The sequence below is a fragment of the Sceloporus undulatus genome, chromosome 3, assembly GCF_019175285.1.
Source record: "Sceloporus undulatus isolate JIND9_A2432 ecotype Alabama chromosome 3, SceUnd_v1.1, whole genome shotgun sequence".
Taxonomy (NCBI): Eukaryota; Metazoa; Chordata; class Lepidosauria; order Squamata; family Phrynosomatidae; genus Sceloporus; species Sceloporus undulatus.
Genome location: NC_056524.1, coordinates 102,213,366 through 102,234,527, shown reverse-complemented (window position 1 = coordinate 102,234,527; position 21,162 = coordinate 102,213,366). Strand labels below are relative to the sequence as shown.

Here is a 21,162-nt window from a genome sequence, read left to right as displayed (position 1 = left end):
TCACAGATGACCATTCAAAGAACTACAGTTACAGGTAACCAACCTGTCCTTCTTCTTCATGGTCTTTCTGAATCACACAAATGGGAGACTAGCAAGCTACTAACCAGAGAAGGAGGGAGTGTCATGCCACACAGGAGAAAAACACAACTCTTCCAAACACAGCCTCCATCTGTGATCCTGTATCTAAGGGATAGTGAGATACAAAAGTGAGCAGTCTGAAACATGTGGCAGCTTTGCAGATGCCATACAGAAGAATCCCATTCAGGAATACAGTCGAGGCTGCAGTCACTCTAGTCAAAAAACCTCTCACTTGAGCAAAAGGTTGATTGATTACCTATGCCATACAGAGAGTTGCTGTAATCTACTTATAGAAATGTTGTGTAGACACAGACTGTCCCTACTTGATAGGCTAGTGAAGGAGGAGATAACCCTGAAGGTTAGCACCTTTCAAACATCCAGGCAGTTATAGATAAATACTGGGAGAGAAAATGTCCTGTTTGGGATGGATAGCAGACAGGACTATCAACAAGAAGGAAATGCCCAGCCTAACAAAGGAGAGAATGATCCCTTTGCAAAGTGTATAGCTTCGCAACTCCACTGACAGTGGTGATGGCCAACAGTAAACCTATCCACCATGTGCATGATCTGAAAGCAGAAGAAGCTATTGCTTGCAAGCTTTTCTTGGACCATCTAAAGAAATGCACCCAATCCAGAAGGATGTAAAGCCCTGAAACAATTCAAAATTTGCCTGACCCATGAATTTGATAAACAAGAAGGTTCACCAAGCCACTGGAAGTGCCATGATATGGCTGTAAAAAGAGGCTTACTTAAGACAGTGACAATGACGGGATAAGGTCACCAGAAGGTCCAATACATGAGAGTCTTTGAAGCCAAAAGCACTGAGAATACAATCCACTTATAGGCGTAAAAGGATTAAGTGAACAGCCTCTGAGTTCAGCAATGATGTGGTTAACACAGATCGGCAAAGTAAATAAGAGAGAGAGCTTCCTTACCATGGGCTTCATTGGTTAGAGGACTAGATAGATTGCCTTGTAAACAGAGAGTGCAAACAGACTTGGATTTTGAAGGGGAGTTTCCAATAATGACTTCTGAAATTATGCAGGAGAGAGATAACCACAATCACCTGGCCATCCCAGGTGATCCAAATGTACCTGGTCCTATTCCATCAAATCATAGTCAAAACACTGGTGGTAAAACAGGAACAGTGGAAGGTGTACAATATGTAACCTCTCCAAAACAGGGCATGCATCATTCAGATAGCTCATCAGTCCAGGTCTCTTGAGTAGAAAAGCATGCACTTCCTGTTGTGAGATAACATGAACAAATACATTGCTGGCCTGTCATATTTCTGCAAGATGATCTAAAGAGTGCCCATGGGCAGTTTTACTCTCTGACAAGACACAGGTGTTTGGCTCCAGGTGTCTGTAACAGTATTTTCTACTCCAGATGGGAGATGCATCAAACCTATAACTTTATCAAGAGGTAGAGAGGAGTGTCTGATTGTGCATGCATCTGTTGATTATCAGGACTATCTCATCAAATTATCAAAAGGATTCCAAACTGCCAAACTCAAAATCATTAATGTAGGAAGCCCCTTTTGTCCCATGACAGAATTTGCACCCCAACATGTAGTGGCATGTCAGTAATGACAATCACGGTAGGTGGGAAAGCAAAATTGGCATCCCCAACACTATAATAAGTGACATCGGAGGTCCTTTATGATGAGAGCCAGACAAGGATTGAAGCAGGGCAGGGAGGGAGGCTTGAAAAGGCCAACTCCAAAGCCTGGCAAAGGATGTGAACAGCATGGTGGTGGCTGTGAAAAATCACCCTTGACAGATGGCCATCCAGCTGTTTATCCTCAATAGACAATTCTCTGTATGCAAAGGGATCTTGTAGCAACTTTGAGAACAAGTGAAAGAAAAAATCTGGTAGCATGAGCTTTCATTGACTTGAACCTACTTCCTCAGATGCATATTTGGAGTGGAGAATCCAGAGACAGACCCATATAAGCCGTTTGTGTGTGAGAATATCAATCCAAATTCAAAACTTTGTAAGTATGGAGATGAGGTGACAAGTTCAGTATTAACAATGGTCATGTTTATATATGTAATGTAACAGTATTGTTTGGGTTTTTAAGTATGTTTCAAACTAATAAAAATATTTTAAAAAAACAATAGTCATCCAGGGATGAACTCAGGAGGAAGGCTGTTGCATAACACCAAGGAGAGTAATAACCATATGAATGAGTCTTGGAAAGTAGTCTGGGAAAGAGAGAGGGGATTGTGATGAACTGGTCACAGGTGCCCTCAGAAGGACGGGGGTTAGAGAGTGTTGAATTGGAAATGTGTGTACTGTGTCAGGAAACCACTACCTCTGTTCAACCCACTGCTGATGCACTGTAGTCTGTGGAAGCATTCCCTTATTTCTTTTTCTAATAATAGAATCATAGAGTTTGAAGAGACCACAAGGGCCATCCAGTCCAACCCCTTGCCATGCAGGAATATGCAGTCAAATCACCCTTGACAGATGGCCATCCAGCCTCTGCTTTAAAACCTCCAAAGAAGGAGATTTCACCACACTCTGAGGGAGTCTGTTCTACTGTCAAACAGCTCTTACTGTCAGGAGGTTCTTCCTAATATTGAGGTGGACTCTCTGTTCCTGTAGTTTGAATCCATTGCTTTGGATCCTATTCTCTGGAGCTGTAGAAAACAAGCTTGCTCCATCCTCAATATGACATCTATTCAAATATGACATCAATGTGACATCCCTTCAAAAAGGGCTATCATATCACCTCTTAATCTTCTCTTCTCCAGGCTAAACATATCCATTTTCCTGAATCTTTTCTCACAGGACAGACTCTTCACTATTTTGGTTGCCCTCTTCTGGACATGCTCCAGTTTACAGCATCTTTTTTGAATTGTGGCATTCAGAACTGGATGCAGCATTCCAGATGAGGCCTGACCAAAGCAGAATAGAGCGGTACTGTTACCTCCCATGATCTAGACACTATACAGTGGGGCCTTGCTATCCGCGAACTTGCCATCCATGGATTTAAACATCCGCGGATGACAAACCCCCATTGTTCTGAGTGGCAGCACATACACACAGCCACATTGCCATTAGGGACAATGGGACTTCACCTGAAAAATACATGCAAATACTCTTAAGTCAATGGGAAAACATGTAGAAATATGTACATTTAGAAAAGTGCAAAAATTGACATGTCTGTTACGAAAAAGATGTATGGCAAGTATATATCAATTTCCATCCAGGAAAAAAGACTGACATTTCAGAACTTTATATGGACAACCTAGTATGGAATACAGTAAGAACTGAGATAGGAATTGGAGAAATAAAGCAAAATAGAGACATTATACTTTTGCTACAGATGCAACTTCCTCCTTAAATGGAGCATTTCACACCAGGAGTTGGCAATCTGGTGCCGCCCAGATGCTTTGGGCTACAACAATACCTGTAAATCCCAGCCAATGGTTTGGTTGAAGGGATTTATCCAAACTTCAGAAGGGCATCAGTTTCCATATTCCTGCTTTACATGAAGTTCAGTTTCTTTTGGCAGGCTGTTTAGCAAAAGGAGCAAGGCAGCAGGACAGGTTTCAACACCTTGACAATCATCTCAGTTTCAGCTTTGTTGAACAAGTTGCTTGCACAGCCACAGCAGATCCACAGGTATGTGGCTGAAAAAGAATCAAAATGTGCATTTTCTCTTGCAAAAGTCATTGATCCTCAATATACTTTTGCAGAATGACTGCTGATGAAACATCCAGGTTATGTTGCCCAAACCAATGTCCAAGATGCATCCTTCAAAACAGCTTTTGAAAGCAGTTGCAACAAGAGGTCAAAGTCATGTTCTTGTTGGTTCACTAGAGCTATGTGTTGTTGGTACCAAAGGCAGTCCAAGTGAATGAGGATGTTCTGGTGGCATTCGATACCTGACCATTTTCCAGAACCTGTTATTTGCAGAGTGAGAGCTTTTCTTGGTAAAGTCACCTTTCCATCTGATAGCACCCTGTTTTTGCTTGATGTATCTAATGGATTCTGGCATGTTGCTGTAATCTTTTATTTTGCCCATTTCAATCAGGATGACCTTAATTCCATCAGGAACAAGAGCACGGTACACAGCTATGTGCTGTTCAGCAGCCTCTTCTGAACTAGGCAGGCCCGGTACCAAAATAATGATCAGCCTTCTGCTTTGGCTCATGGATTCATCAACAACACTGACTAAAGCTGAAAATTGCAAGACAAAGGCTAAACATCCACTTTATAAAATGGTTCTGCAGATAAATAATCTGTTTCTTGATGGCATGCAACACTGTGGTAAATTGTCTCAAGGGGTTGGGAAAAAAACACAGAAACAATATACAGTATATTTGGGCAGATACCTGCTTATGGAGCAGGGGGCAATATTCATCCTTACCCACAGATGCACTGAAAGTGATACAATATTACTTCTGGTGACTTTTCCCCCTATTTTCAGTTAATTTTAGGCTTTAACAAAGCAAAACAAGGGTGTTGGGGCCTGTAGGATATGTGTCAATGAAACTGTGAATAGTTTGGGGCGGTTTAGAGCCATTTAGGGATAAAAACATCTCCTCAAAATTGGTCAAGATTAATAATTTGTATTTATTTTGGGGGATCTATCAGGGCGAGGTCTTGGGGACTGTCAAAATGGAACTGAGGGGTCATGAGAATACATTAGACTGGCCTATAAAACTCATTACACTTGGCTTTTAGATTGCCTTCAGTGCAGTTCTGCTTGTTTTAACAATGTTTTTTCTCCTTTTAATTTGCTTATTGTATATGCTTATCACAATATTATTTTACACCTTCATTTCATGACCCATTTTGAGTTGGAAGGCAACTACTACAACCATCCTAACAATAATTTTCTCCTAATTCTTTTATAGAAGAAGCAAAACTAAAGGAAAAGAAAAGAAAAGAAAAACCTTCTTTCAACTGGTACTTCAGGCCCTACACCTTGAAATATATGTTTGGAAACTGGGCTTGTTGTTTGTAATACATCTTCAGGCAGCAGATAAGCTATTTGTTTTAACTCTCCCTCAATTCAGGAAGACTAAGAAAATGAGAGGAATTTAAACCACAGCTTTGGTGGTTAAGATAAGAATGGCACAATGATGATTTATTGCAAGTTATTAATGCTTCCCCCATCCTGCCCCATTTATTACTGGTAAGGTTAAGATGAAATTATAAATTTTACATTAAAAATCATTTAAGAAAAAAAGGAATGTCACAGTTTACCTTTTCCTGGTAAATCATCCCTGCCAGGTATGAATAGATTATATCCACACTGCTTCTCCAAGACCTCAGGAAGCACTTTCAGGGCAAAACAATCTTGAGTGTCAGTTTTTGGATACAACACATATGCATCATAGATCTTCCCATCTGAAACTGAACATCAGACGCTAAAGTAGCTTGCAGAGTAATACCAATGGTATTATATTTCCCCTTTAAGTTATTTATTATGGGACTTCAAGTCAACTCTGACTTATGGAGACCCAATGCGAGGTTTGTTTGTTTGTTTGTTTGTGGTTTATTTGAAGGCGGTTTGCCACTGCATTCCTCTAATGCTAAGAGAGTGTGGCTTGCCCAGGGACACTCAATGGATTTCTATGGCTGAATGAGGACTCAAACCCTGGTCTCCAGGAGTCCTAGGCTGCATCTACACTGTAGAATTAATGCAATTTGACACTGCTTTAACTACCATGTCCCAATACTATAGAATTCTGGGATTTATAGTATTGTGAAATATTTTCCCTTCTCTGGTGCCACAACTAACTACAAATCCATAGGACAGTTAAAGCACTATCAAACTGCATTCATTCTGCAGTTTGGCAGAAGCCCTAGTCAGCCACTCAAATCACTACACCATACTGTTTTTCTACCAATGTACACACCACATGATCCCTGCTCCAACTTCAGTACTTTGGGGCCCATATCTGTGGCTCCATGGCATGGATGGGAACCACATCATCCATGGGTCACATGCCTACCCAAGCCCATTATTACAGCACTCAGTTTCCCCTCTTGGAACCCCCCAATGCCAAAAATAAATCAGCAACAAGTGAGAATTTGTATTCCTGGTAATATCCAGATATGTGGAAACTCTCTTTCTAAAATGGGGCATGAAGCACAACTTTTAAAAGTAAAAATACAAGGTTTCTGGCCACTACTGGTTTGTTTTTATCTGTTTTCTTTACTGTTGGGGGTATCATTGTGGGAAATAGACCCCAGAACCCCTAGAGCTTTGAGAGGGGTGGGAAGAACTTGAAGGTGGCATAGTGGGGTGAATTTATTATTATTATTTCTAGTTATCAGATCATTTCTTTCAAGGCAATTCTGTGCATGCTGACTGTCTTCCTTCACCTTGTGGCTGGATTGAAGTGGGACATCTCCTGTTCTGCTTTAGGCAGCAAACTATTTGGGGCTAGCTCTGAACATCATGGTTTCAGCTTTCTTGTGGTTCTTTCACACAATGCTGTGGTAATGTGTACAGTAGGAAAATATAGAAGAGGGATTGACAATGACCTGAATCCCATTGGTTAATCCTAACTACAGTAGAGAAATTGAATCAACTGTTGAATATTGAATCAATTTATTGATAAATCCTACCGATGTAATGGTTCTACTTTCCTTGGGCCTATCAATAGGATAGGATTCAGTCATTAACAGTAAATATGTAAAAGGAAACTACAAAGAAGTGGAAATTTCCATAATATCATAACTGGCTTCAAATCTTAGCAGCTAGCAATTATCTTGTCATCTACAGAAATTCATGCTGCTGTAAGTTTTAATTACAAACGCTACCCATTTATTCAGTGTGGCATGTTTTTATTTGCCCTGGATATAAATATGGCATTCTTTTCGCTTTTGTAGCATGACAGAGTTAACAGTACAGCATTACCTGTTTTATGGAAAAGAGGGCGGCATAACGTTCGATACCAAAGTACAATCTCGATCTTGAATAACAGGCAGATTAATATGGGAAAAATTATGATCAATACCAGTGCAGCAAGACCTGTAAGATTATTGGCTGAATTAGAAAAGAAAAAAGAAAAACCTTAGAAATGGCATCATACTCAAACATACTTGAAGCAAAAACATGTGTGTCTGTGTGTGTGTATAAATGATTCTGGTTTGCCTTCCAGTTGCACAAGAGGCAAAGAATAAAGCAGTGCTGGAAATGACAGATGTGTAAGGCCGCTGCCCAGGTTGGTTGGGAAATTCTGGTAACTTTAGTCTAAAAATGTAAATTTTCTAAACTCTCAGATAAAGTAGCACACTGGGCACCAAAATCTGCAAAAAGTAGTTTTTATAGCATTGACACACTGAAAATGTTTTTCTATCACACAGAAGGATTAATTCCAAATTTAAATTTTATTCATTTTTAAATTCATTTTATCTGCCAATATCCATGTAATGTGTTAATAGTCACCATACTCTTGGGCCCTAATAATAATAATGCTTTCACTGTAAATATAACGGTTGCATTTGATGGAATTCTAGAGTTCGTAGTTTGGTGAGACACTAGAGCTCTCTGGTAAAAAAATAATAATCTAAATATTATTTCCTAAAATGTAAATCCAAAGTGAAATCATAGTGCTATAACTGTGTGAAAATCTAGACCCCTGGTCAAGGTAAAAGAGAAAAAAGACTGTGTAAGGCAACAGTTAGTATATGTCAAGTAACCCTTGTTATTTGTTTCTGTTTTGTCCTTGTAAATTCATAACTCTTTTTGCAGGCATGGATGTACTTTCAACATCCTTTCAAGGTAAAAGGAGAGCTCCCTTCACACTCGCTTTACATGCTGCACCATAAAATGCCTCATCTAAGCAAACTCTGCCCTCTTCTGTATGAAGAGATGCTTTTGAAATGCACTCTCCCCCTCCCTTTAAAAAAAAAAAAAACAGATTGTGAAAGAGTGGCTCTTTGTCAAAATGAGAACTACATGTACAGATCTGAGAGTATGTTTCTCAAGACAGCAACCACAGGTATTGCTAACTGTTAGTTAACTTTAAATGAATTTTTGTTTTGTTTTTAGATATGCAACATCAACATTTCAGGAATTTTTCTTTTCCACACCAAAATTGAGTTTGGAAACTGCAGTGTACAAGCTGAGACACGGAAATATAATAAACATATGATATAATCCATATTCAAGCACAATTAAACTATTGTTGCAAATTATCCACATATTGGAAAGAGATATTACTGTAACCAACAAGACTTGCTTACAGGTATGGATGCCTCTACTCATTTCACTCCTCTTCCCCCTGTGTAGAATATTTCAGATACTGGAAATCCTATAGTTTTTCAATTCCTTTGCAAGTCAATATCTTTCCCTTTTTCTCATTAATTTATATGCTTCACAATCATGTGTTTGCACTAATACAAATTAGATTACATACTTGGCTGTTGTATGGAGATGTATGCAGCAACTGGACCAGCGCGACAAACAAACAGCTGACCATAATCGTCATTCTGCAACTTTGTAATGTTCAGAGGCACCACAGAGAGCTGCCCTCCATCAATGGGATAGTCATCTCTGTCTCAAAAAGTAGCAAAGAAAGCACACACTGAAAATGTGCACTAAAGAGCCATCATTGGGCTTGTTTGGGGCGAAGGGGTGCTATATACAGTATATATACACACAAACCCACAAACACACACACAGGGCCCTGAATTAATTACTATGTGGACTAAACCTAAGCCATTTCTGCACTTATGTATATATGCAGGAATCAGCACTGATAGAGCCTTCTCATGCAATTGTGCTATCTTGGTTTTTATATGCTGTGAAATCTGCAGCGTGTGCAGTAATGGAACACATTTTTGTAAAAGTTTAAGGAGTCTCCCTTATCTGGAATTCCAAAATCCAAAATTGCCCACATGGATAGCTGAGATAGTGACCACTTTGCTTTATGATGTTTCAATGGGCTTAAACTTTGTTTCATGTACAAAATTATTTAAAATGTTGTGTATGAAGTAACCTTCCAGCTATATGAAACATAAATAAATTTCATGTTTAGACCTGGGTCCCATCTCCAAGATCTGTATATGTATATGCAAATATTCCAAAATCCAAAAAACAGCAAAATCCAAAACACTTCTGGTCCCAAGCATTTCAGATAAGGGAGACTCAACCTGTATATATTTCTAGAAAAACCTGTATCCTTCAGCACCGCTAAGGGCAGCTCATGCCAGTTGAAGCCAATTATAAAATAAAATAACATTCCAAAACTGCAGCAATTTAATTCACTACAATTAAAATGTAATAGGAAGCATTACCAAAAAAATCTCATAAATCAAATGCCTGTTAAATGAAGATGCCTTCACCATTACTGCAAAATACAATGAAAGAGTATTTTACTATCAACCTAGCTTCCTGAGGAAAATACTTCCACAGTATGGTTACTGAAAAATAGTCATACTGTGAAATTCTCCTCCATCTTGTTTCCATCAACCATGTCTCTGCTGTAGTTAGGAACATGACCAGAGAAAGGTCTCTTTATCAGGATTTGGGGTGTGAGCAGGCTGGTATGAGAAGAAGCAGCCCCCAAGGTAACCTTGAACCCAAAATCATTCAGGGCTTCCAATGTAACCACAAACACTTTGATTTGAAGCTGGAAACACAGAGGTAACTAGCTCAGTCCTGAAAAGACAGCTGTAGAACCCTCACCAGTAGGTGAGTAATATCCAGGGGTAGCTGTGTTGGCCATGTGGCAAAATACAATAGCATCCAAAATCCACAAAACAGTGATTAAAAGAATTTTTAAGTTCGACTGACAAAAGAAGCTGCTCCTCCCGCGATCCAAAGAAATTTAAAACATCTTTATTTCCTGAAGTGCCCATATGGCCAGGTGGAGGAGCCCAACTGCATGGATTTCGCTCCAGAACCATTTGAACTGAGAATAGCCACATCTTGACAAAATGCATTCTTGAGACTAATATGGCCTTCCCCCCCCCTCCCCATATGATTTTTAACATCTTTGCCTGGTGAAGATGCCAGTGAAGCTTCAAAGGCTTGTAATGTGTATTTTTTCCATTTGGTTGGCCCAATAGGTGAGTGTTTGTGTGAACCATTTCATGACAGTTTCTGAGCAGATACAATGAGAAGAGACAGTGCTGTGTTTGCCGCTCACAAGGATGTCAAGAGAACAGCTCAATCAATGAGAGCAGTTCAATTACAACTACGCCATTTGTAGTGTGATGCTCCCTTGATTAAGACTATTTTCTTGCACAGCTTAGAAGACCACTGTCTTCTAAAATCAATAGGCTGAAAGTTTTTGGATTAATCTTTAAGCCATTACAACATGAATTGCGTGTTTTGGAGAAGATGTGTGAAAGTATAGACAGGACGCTGGAGTTCTTTATCACTCCGGATGGCTGTTTACAACATGTCCTGCTTGATTCACATGTGTGACTGAACAGCCACCCAGAGCTGCTCCAGAGTTCCTAGCTAATGGTGAATTTGGTGCAGTTTCAGGGCTGCTCCCAGAGTATTCTGGCCAGCGTAGACCCATCCTCTCTTTTATTCCTTAAAATACATTTCTGTTCTTTTTGAGAGAGAAAAAACATTGCTGTCACTTATTTTAGATGACAAAAATCTTTAAGGGAGGTATTGTAGGGAAAATTGAATGTTTTGAGGGGGGCAACTATTTTGTAAATCTTTTAGAACAAATTATCAACACTTTGCTGAATCCTGGCTCTGCAGGTTTGTAAATTACAAGCATGAAATTATTATTCATAGGATCCAATGGATTCAATAACAAAATAAGTCAAATTTTACTTACTTATGAAACATGTGTACTTACTGATATCCTTCTTTAATTCTACCATTATAAAGAAAATCCACAAGAGTGTCATTGACAATCCAGGAAATAGAAATAAAAGTGTCTTTAGAACTTGACACATTGCACTCTGTAAATATGTTGGATCCTGCAAAATTGGTAGCACAAAATGGTCATCAGAAACCTCTAATAAACCATCTCCAACATTTAGAATAAAAGAACTGGTGGGAGGGGGGATAAGATATTGCACTGTTCATTTTTAGTGCCAGTAAACGATGGTTAAAAACTGTAATTATCTAAATTTTAATCAATGATTAAAGTATACACTCATCTCTCCGCATTTGCGGATTTGATTTTTGCAGATTTGATTATTCAAGGATTTTATTAATGTTTTCTCTAGAAATATCTAGGTCCTCCAATGCAACTCTATGGTCAACATTAACCAAAAGTCGCACTGAAGGACCTAGAGATTCCTAAAGAAAAGACTCCACTAAGCATTTGTAGCTCTTCTAGCACAATACTATGGTCAATGTCTGACAGATGTTGACCACAAAGTTGCACTGGAGGACCTAGAGATTCCTAGAGAGGTGTTTTCTCAAGTAAAAACATAGTGTTTTTGTTGTTTGTGGTTTTTCCACATTAATGGGGGTTCTGTGCCCCAACTCCAGCGAATGTGGAGGGATGAGTGCAGTTGCACATTGGAAAGGGATGCTGCCTATTTTAACCAATTCTACAGATTTTCTATTAAAATAAGAAAGCAACTAAAAGACTTACCAAGTTCAGCTTCAATGGTGTGGTTTCTAGGATACAGAATTTCAGTTCTCTTCCTCTCAATTCCTAGAAATGAGAGAAGTCAGTGACATTTCTTTATTTCCACAAAAAAAAAAAGAGAGAGAGAGAGAGAGAGAGACCACATCGCTATGTGCATACACATATGCACTGGATCACACCCCCTGAGAGGCAGGTAACCTCCCCCAGACTTGTAGGTCTGGACCATTTTTTGGAATGTGGGACTATATTATGACTCTCTTCAATAATTTCTCATTCATATTGATTATATTTATTTCTATTGTATATCACTGTGTAATATACAACTATCATATAAATTTTTAATTGAATATTTACACCTCACCTTCTCAGGGTGAGGAACAACCAAAACAATTTGATATATTTAAGACAGTATAGGCAATAAAAATGATTGTAAAAGGCTAAAAATGTATTACATAGTTTAACAAAAGGCACAGTAAAGACCGTCGAGAAGTGCAAAGGCGCCTGTTTTTACTCCGGAGGGACTGCACAGTGCCCAAACTGTGCATTGTCACTCTGAAGTAAAAAGAACCTGTAAAGATGCTATGCATCCATTACGTCATTATGACGGCACCCATGTACATGGGGCGCTGCCATTATAGCGCTGCCAGTCCATGCTAGAGTTAGGGACCATGCGGTTGCCGCGCAGTCCCTAACCTAGTTGCGCCACCACCATGCCAGAAAGAGCCCATCTGTTCTGGTCCATAGTAAACAAATTGATTCAAGCTGGTTAAAACACTTTAAAATGATTTTAAACCATGTATATGCAAGTGTTGTGTAAAACCAATTAGGCCCCAAAAGCTGAAATGAACAAGCATGACAGCAATGTTGGCACTAGTCAGGCCTCAAAGGGGAGAAGCAGCCATAACTGAGGTGTCACAGCAGAGAACACCCTCTCCTGCTTCCTACTAATATTATCTGGGCTGAGCTGCAATGAACCCCTTTGCAGTTCTTTAGTGTATTACTCTTCGATAATTAAGTCAATTTTTTCCCTCAGATCCTTCTCTCATTTCTTTTTCTCTTGATTTCTCCCTCCCTTCCTCTCTTTGAACCCTTCCCATTCCACTTTTTACTTTACTTTCCCTCCCCTTCCTCCTCCTTCCCCATCCCTTTTTATAATACATTTAAGGTAAGAAGGGTACAGAGAAGAGTGGGCTTATAAAAAAAAAACCTGATGATTAAAACTGCAAATGCCACAGGTGGTATTTGGGATCCCTGCCTCCTGTATGCAAAACTTGCACTTATCATTGATCTTTCCAGATCGTGATTGGGAGTGGGGAGGCAGAAAAGATGAAGTGATTCAGTCCTTTTGAAGTGGATGGATGTAATGACACTATGTTGTCCCTCTGTCCCATGTATTCATTCAGTGTACTAGATTATGATATCAACTTAACTTTTAATGGTGGTTGTATGTGTATTATCTCAGTCAAACTATAAAGTGATGGGAACTTGTAGCACCTTTGAGATTAAATGAAAGAGGATAGTATGAGCTTTCAAAGACTTGAATCTACTTCCTTAGATGCATGGGGTAGAGTGGAAAGTCCATGGACAGACCTATATCTGCAGGCTATGTGTGAGAATGTCCATAGAAATGCAAAACTTTGTGGGAGTGGAGATGAGCCCTAGTGGCACATGGTTAAATGCCTGTACTGCAGCCAGACACTCAAAACCATAAGGTTGCAAGTTCAATACCAGCAAAAGGGCTCTAGCTCAACTAAGGCTTACCTCCATCCGAGGTCGCTAAAATGAGTACCCAGATTGTTGGGGGTAATTAGCTTACAGTTGTAAACCATTTAGACACTATTAGTTCAGTATGAAGCAGTATATAAATGAAGCTGTTTTTGTTTTGAGGTGACAAGTTCAGTTTTAACTATGTTTGGTGTGGGACAAGGCAGGAGGAAAGATGTTACTGAGTCAAGGTGAGTGGATAACCATATGAATGAGTATCGAGATGTAGTGTCGGAACCAGAAAGGAGATGTGATGAAAAAGCCAAGAGCACCCTCATGAGGCTAGGAAGTTAGCTGGTGTCATAATGTGTGTAATGTGCCAGGAAATCATTGTCCCTATTCAACCCATTGTTGATGGACTGCAACTTGTGGATACATTCCAATTCTGCTATTTCTCTTTTCAATCTTCCTTTGAATTTTTTTATTATTATTATTATTTTATTTTTGATTCAAGGACCACTGTTCTGAGATCCAAGATGGAATGCCCATCTTTCTTTTTGTTATTCCCAAAAATGCTGCAAGATCCATTTGCATATTGATTTTTCAGACTAACAAGGCTACATCTTTGTAAAGTGAAAAGTGAGCTATGTATTTAAACAACAACAAAAAATTAGAATGGAAACAAATGTGATTGCCCTGTACAAAATTACACTTACCTAAAACAGATACCTGAATGCTCCTTGAGAAGTTATATTTATTCCTCAGGTAACTGTAGGATCCTTTGCACTGGTATTTTCCCATGTCATCTTTTCTCACATCTTTTATTATAACATATGACTCAAAGAAGACAAATCGTTCACCCTGTAGTGGTTTACATTCCTAAATGCAAACAAGGTATAGCTTTTTAATTACACACTGAGCCAGTAAAAATATATATATGTAACATGCTGACTGTGGAAGACAGATGTACAATTCCACTTACAGTTCTGTCACCTGGATACAACTGTTGCTTATTGTCAAAAAGAAAATAACTCTACATGAGTAGTGGGGCTTACATCTGCATATGGCACTGTTATTGCTCTGAATAGTCTCTTTTCCAAGCCCTGGATCTCCTTTAATAGCTTCCTATGATGTGGGGGAAACTTTGAATGTCTTGGGATAACCCATTTTCCTCCTCTTCTTTTTCAGTGCCAGAGCACAAGATCAAAAGCTTTTGACTTCAGATTTCAATTATTCACAACCTCTAGATTCTGCAATGTCCACACTGCAGTTTGTTTCAACGCATGGTTTCAGATCCTGGGTTTATGGTCAACTTATCATCTGTAACCATAGTTAGCTACCTGTGGCTCATTATCAAAGTAAGAAAGCATGACTTCCCATTGTATCTAAACTCTGTCATTAAGTGTTGAGAAAGGGTCTGTTGCCGAGTGGCATAGAGCATGCTTTGCTTTACAAGGACTCCCAGGTTCAGATCCTGGCATCTGTATAATGATCCCCTGGTGAAAATCAAGAGTTTAACTTGACCCTCTTCTGCTCTCTCATGCAGCCTTTAGAATGAGTACAAATAGTTATGCCTGCTGGGATTTTGTAAGTTCTTTGGCATTGTTTTCTGTTGCTTCATCTTTTACATCCTTCATTACATTTCCCTAAGTTTTACCCTTGACTTATCCACGGATCATATCAAAATTCATAATTTTGGCCCCAAAACTTGTCCTCGACTTATATATGAGGTCAACTTATAGTTGAGTATATACGATGTATGTGGCCCCTTTTAAGGAAAAGTGAATACAATGTGACTGCATCATATGCATGCATGCCATACGTGGCTTTTAGCATATGCTGAAAGATGCGCCAGAAGTAGTAATGGTGCGTGCTGGGGTGCGCTGCACTGCACTGCACCACCAATACAAGCCCCATTGTTTATAATGTGGCTCCACCATATGCAGTATTTCCCTTATTGGGGGGGTCAGAATGGAACGGGGGTCGGAACAGTTCCCCCACATAAAGGAAGGGCCCACTGTACAGTATGGACACATGTAAAGAGAATTATCAAGCAGAACAGGTGCTTTGATCCCTTTATATCTACAGACTGTCCCATAAAAACACTTCCCCAACTGGTTTACATATAGTTACAGAATACAGTTGGAGAAATGCATTATTTTAATAATTCCAGGAAAATGTCTAGAAGATCAGTCATCAAAGAACAGATTAACTGTTCCTTCCCAATTACAGATACCTCCACTGCAGAGTTAGCCTTACAATAGAAATGTACGATTGGGAATCCGATGTCAAAATATTATAGCATTAAAGGTAAAGATATTTCCCATTGACAATGTTTTCAAGTTATGTCCGACCATAGGGGGCGGTGCTCATCTCCGTTACTAAGCTGAAGAGCCAGCATTGCCAGATACTATTCTGGGATCAAGTGGCCTCCATGATTGCACAGAATGCTGTTTGCCTTCCCAGCAGAGTGGTACCTATTTATCTATTTGCATTTGCATGCTTTCGAACTGCTAGGTTGGCAGAAGCTGGGACTAGTTATAGGAGCTCACACCATCATGTGGCATTATAGCATTAGTTAGGCATTATTGCTAACTGTGCTGCAGGAAAAAATCCTATAAAATCAATACCTTATACCAGTTGATGGACAAATCATCTGTCTCTTGCCCTGCATAATCCATGTAATTGCACACAAGCTTTGCATTTGTTGATATTGGTATCGTTTGCTTATAGAAGAGCTTCTCATTAAAACATAGTGAAGCACTGTTGTTGAGAACGGCTATGTGGAAATTGTAACATCTTCTTGAATTCCTGTAACTAAGCATATACAAGCATATTTGTTAAAATGACTTTAATTCTCCCAATTTCTGCCAGATTAAGGATGTTCTGAATACAAACTTCATCATACAGACATATCAAAAGGGAGACATTTAATAATAGCTTAAAGCCTTATCTTCAGCTTCTCTATAGAATACTTTCCCAGTCAGGGGTTTGCTTCTCTATGATTTACTACATACAAATGATTCAAATGGTTACTGGATGACTAAAAATGATTCATCACATACACAGTCCACACTGCCCAAAAGCAATACAGATAAATACAAGCCCTCACTGTGTAATGCATTGATATGATCCAGAATCGTTGTATGTTGCAGGAAGAAACAAAAGCACACTATCTTGCTGATGAACTCTTGATGAATTCTGTTTAGTTATGGGAGTTTTGCTTCCATTTATGTACCAGTGGATGGTATAGTTTGTATGCTGATGATACGGCATGGTGTACAAAAGACAATCAATTCCAAGAATCTCTCCTTCTTCAACACGCTTCTGATACATATTTTTCTCCTGATAAACACATTTCTCTGCAGAGAAGGAATGAAATTAAAATCTGAATATGTGAAATCTTGAGTCTGAAGTACATGTAAAAGAGAAAATAATAGCTATCCATGATAACATGCAACTAGAAAGAGGCTACTAGAAGGTTGCAAATGTAGTTGTCCTGGTTATTATGCATGAATTTCAGACAACCATCTGTATGAATTTCAGGCAACCATCTCATATCTTGGGACTGTTCTTTGCTCTGCATCATGTCACCCACATATTGTTTCTATATTACAATTCAAGGTACTCAATGGGCTGCAGAGACTTTCAATTCCCATACATATCTCCTGTACTTCTCTCCCCATACATGCACATCAGATTACTGGAAGCATGGTGTTCCTTGGATGACCAAAGGGTTTAATAACCTGGCTTTCATGTACATGATTGTAGAAGTAAGTCCCACTGTGTTGTCTAGCTAAGCATGCATAGGACCACAGTGTAAGGCTACCATGCAAAACACACTTAATAGGATATAAGCATGTGATTTCAAAAGCTTGCACAGAGAATTGTGTGCCTTTTTCGTTGGCATTGTAAAGGCTTTTCCACACTATGGAGTTTGGAATTTGTTTTTTAGAATCCTCAACATTGCTACCTCTATGTATGGATATGTTTAATTAACTTATTTTAGGATCCGAGACTACATATATAAGTATTGTTCATTATCACTAATAAGACTGACAAATTCTAGGATCTGGAACAAAATATTATCTTGAAATTAAATAATGAACTGAATTCCCTTTTTTAAATAAGCAAACCTCCCCTTTTTGAGCATTTAAGTACCATTGTTGTTGAAATCGTTCTTTGGCATCTGTGGAGAGTACAATAAACTTTAAGAATTATATCCAGCATTCATTTCATAGGGGGTGTTCTCACTTGCTTATACTCCGTGTTACAAATCGAATCCAAGGTACATCGTTCCTATTAGAAACCGAATTAAATCTAGAACAGTTCTAGAGCAACACGCAATCGTCCCCACTAGAAATCGAATCGTACAGCGGTTTATAAATTTGATTCGTGTTTTCGTCATTTAACACGGGTTAAAAAAATAGAAGGGTCCCTTGAATTTTTCCCTTGAATCGGGACAGGAACCGGAGCATTTAAATAGGAACGACAGCCTTTGAAATCGGGTTAGCTGGATGGGAGGTGCGGAGTGCGATGGGGCTGGCCTTGGGGGAGTTGCCCTTTCTGTCCCCATCCGTCTTTTGAAAAAGCTGTTATGAACAGTAAGCAAACTTGACCTGGAGTAAAATGGCTCCAACAAATCAGCACCCAAATTGCTTGTTTTCCCATGGAAATAGCTATTGCTGCTTGTGTATCCTGAGAAGAGTCCAATTAGCTCTGAAGACCTCTTGGTTTTATACCAGGTTTTAACTAAGTCACTGCTTAGTTAAAGTAATATACACTTTTTCTAAGTTATCTGTCTAGTGTCTGAAACAATATTACAAGAAAGTCTATGGGCCTTTCAAACTTGACTCTTAAAACAGCAAGCAAACATTTATACCCAGGCACTAGAAATAACAAGCTTGTTAGGAGGAGGTTCTTTTGTCTCTCATGACTCCTTTGCTGCTCATTCTCCAAAAGTTAAAAGAGTAGCAAAATAATGGGACAAAGGGTAAAGCAAGTACAAATCAGAACAAAGGTTAACCATAATAGGGTAGCTCTGCTTTAGCCATACTATTACTCTACTTATATATGTCTGTCTTGATCTCAAATCTTAAAAAGTAAAAGGGTCACACAGCTGAAAGAAATTTTGGCAAAATGCTATTGGATATCCATGTTGGCATCTAGGACTTAATTTTGGCCACTGTGCTAATGACTGGCTTCAAGGGGCAAGTTGTCATAGGACAAATGACAATAAAATTTGGCAAATGGCTTGGTGAATGAAATCAAAAAGCCAGTGCGACCTCCGACCAGAGATATTATTCTAGTTCTCTCATGGTGAAACTTTACAGACAGAAACTATCTCAGGTCTCTGCCAATAAACATATGCTTCACAACAGTCAAATTGTGGAATAGATGGTTGCCTATGCAAATTAGGTGCATATTCTATATAGAATTGAAGAGTAATTTAAAGGCAAGATCAATATTTCATCTAAGGCTGCATCTGCACTGCAGAAATAATCCAGGTTGAGACCACTTTAGCTGCCATGGGTCAATGCTGGGAATCTTGGGAATTGTAGTTTTGTGAGACATTTAGCCTTCTCAGAGAAGCTCTGGTGCTACAACAAACTGCAGTTCACAGAATTCCATAACACTGAGCCATGACAGTTAAAGTGATGTCAACCTGGACTATTTCTGCAGTGTGGATGCAGTTTAACTCACAACTATCCTACCATGCATTCCATAGTGTTGTTGTTGCTGCTGCTTTTCTGTGTCCATTTAAATCTATCTATTTTCACATAACAATATCTTTTCAAAGTCAGCATTTGTAGCAAAGAGTATTTGAGCATGAAGTAAAAAGACAACTGTTTTTCACTGTTACTTAATATTCTCTTTCTATAACAAGGAAAATTTACAACAAATTCTGTTACCAATCATTAGTACCCACCTGATTGGAGCACATAGAAGAATGGCAGAATAACAGCACAGGAAATCCCTAATGTAGCCTTCATGCTTTACTACACACACAAAAAGAGAACAAAATTCAGTAGTGTGAACACATTCCATCTCTATACATGATTCAAGTGTACCAGCTCTTTTTCTCTGAAGTATTTCTCCAAGAGAGGGAAAGAGAGAATACAGAAAGATATCAAGACTAAATAAACAATCTAGATAGCTTTCTTGGGAATTTGCACAACAGGAACTATTAAGTCAGTCCAAAAAAATGTGATTTTCCTACTCCCAGCTGTGGAGGAATAGGTCACAAAACTTTCCACTGCTCACAAATTAAAACAAGGGAGCATCTGTAGAAACCACCAGCAGTAACATGCCACAATCTTAACAGTTCTCTCACTTGAACAACTCATGTAAATAGTACCACACAGCAGGGGTGGGAATCATGCCGTCCTACATATGTTGAAGTTCAACAACCAGTAGTCTTATCCAGAACAGACGATGGTTAGGAATGCTGGAAGCTAGTGGTCAACAATACTTTAAGTGCTGCATTATTGCCATCCATGCTTTATAGCATTATATGTTTGTATTGTTTGTCTTACAAGTATTTCTCATGCAAGCGTTCAGTCACCAATTTCTAAGTGCATATTTAACTTATTTTACAAATATCTATCATGCAAGTGTTTGCCACAGTTATCATTTAACATTTAAAGTGTAAAGTAAAATTTCACACACCTGGTGATTAAAGTCTTCTCCCCAGAAGGTTCCAAAACAAAGTTGACTTGTCCAGTGAACTGTAATCCTTCGTGGAAAAACAGAGTATGACGTTTGATCTTAAACAGTTGGGCATAACAAGGTTGAAAGGCAACACTTCAAAAAGACTACTTCTAAAGTACAGATGTAAAAGACCTATCCATATTTTCAGTGTTTAAACCTTGAAAAATGCATCTTCCCCTTTAAAGCTCAGTAAGAATGCATAAAAAAATAATACAGTTACCCCATTTTGGTTTTGCATAGCTCCTCGCCTCTATCGAATCCACTATCAGCATTAAAGGCACACACAGCTGAGGCTGACAAAGACAAAAAAAATGCTAAAAGTTGCACAGATAGTATAGAATGTAGGATATAGACTAAACCTCCCAAAGTAGAATTTCCCCATCCAACCTGAAGCAGCTACTAAAACACCACCTGATTCAATAGAAAAATGGAAAACTACAAAACAAAGTATGGTAAAGGTTTTTCCTCTTCTTTTAAACGGGTTCAACCGGATCTGGAAGGCATCTCAAATTAAGAGAGAGAGAGATATGTTAAGGCAAGTTCAGAATAATTATACACTGATATTTCTTTTGAAAGCACAAATGAAAACTCTGATAAGATTTGCTCTATCCAAAGTGGGGAAGGGGAAGGCAAACTCTTTAAAAAAACTAAAAAAATAAAATGATTCCCTGAGACACCAACATTTATAGCCAGCATGAAATTTTGTAATGGAGATTCTACACTCACAGGATTGGCTGGGTTGCCACCTCTTGCCATTCAGCAGAGCAAACAAGAGGAAAGGTGAGATCAGCACCTGCAGTAGCTTGCATTTCAACGGCAGCAAAACCTCCCTGGGTTTGGATTCAGATTTTAAAACACTTATCCAAAGTTCTGGCCTCTATTCCCCAAACTAGCTTCAGCTCCTTGGCTACCTTCTCTATAATTCATACTGCAGCTTCGGAACAGATTCACTACTTCACTGGCATGGGAACCATCACTGCCGAGGAGGAGCAATCTCTTGGCTAGGCAAAGGCAAGGCAGGATTGCAACAACATCCAATGGGAACCTTCTCTTCTGCTCTCCACACTGTGACATGCTCAGAATGCCAGTAAGCTTCTGTCCACCAAAAAGCATACTATCTAACTTA

The 21,162-nt window shown here is 39.0% G+C and overlaps 1 protein-coding gene across 8 annotated transcripts; it reads right to left on the bottom strand.

Annotated features, from left to right (window-relative positions):
- Positions 1-3,281: 3,281 nt before the first annotated feature.
- On the bottom strand, positions 3,282-21,162 carry LOC121926964 (interleukin-1 receptor-like 2). Of its 8 annotated transcripts, none has more exons than XM_042460391.1 (13): positions 20,763-21,162; positions 20,257-20,329; positions 19,995-20,061; positions 19,255-19,324; positions 16,438-16,687; positions 15,956-16,142; positions 14,042-14,204; positions 11,625-11,687; positions 10,875-10,998; positions 8,469-8,605; positions 6,965-7,093; positions 5,302-5,376; positions 3,282-4,269 (listed from the first exon to the last, which is right to left on the bottom strand). In XM_042460391.1, exons 4-13 carry the CDS (start codon positions 19,316-19,318, stop codon positions 3,887-3,889), a joined length of 1,575 nt encoding a protein of 524 aa, XP_042316325.1. In that variant the 5' UTR covers positions 19,319-19,324; positions 19,995-20,061; positions 20,257-20,329; positions 20,763-21,162; the 3' UTR covers positions 3,282-3,886. The 8 variants fall into 8 exon arrangements, with proteins under 8 accessions (XP_042316325.1, XP_042316324.1, XP_042316318.1 ...); XM_042460390.1 differs by having other exon boundaries at positions 5,302-5,451; positions 6,965-7,078; positions 20,763-21,161; XM_042460384.1 differs by having other exon boundaries at positions 5,302-5,451; positions 20,763-21,160.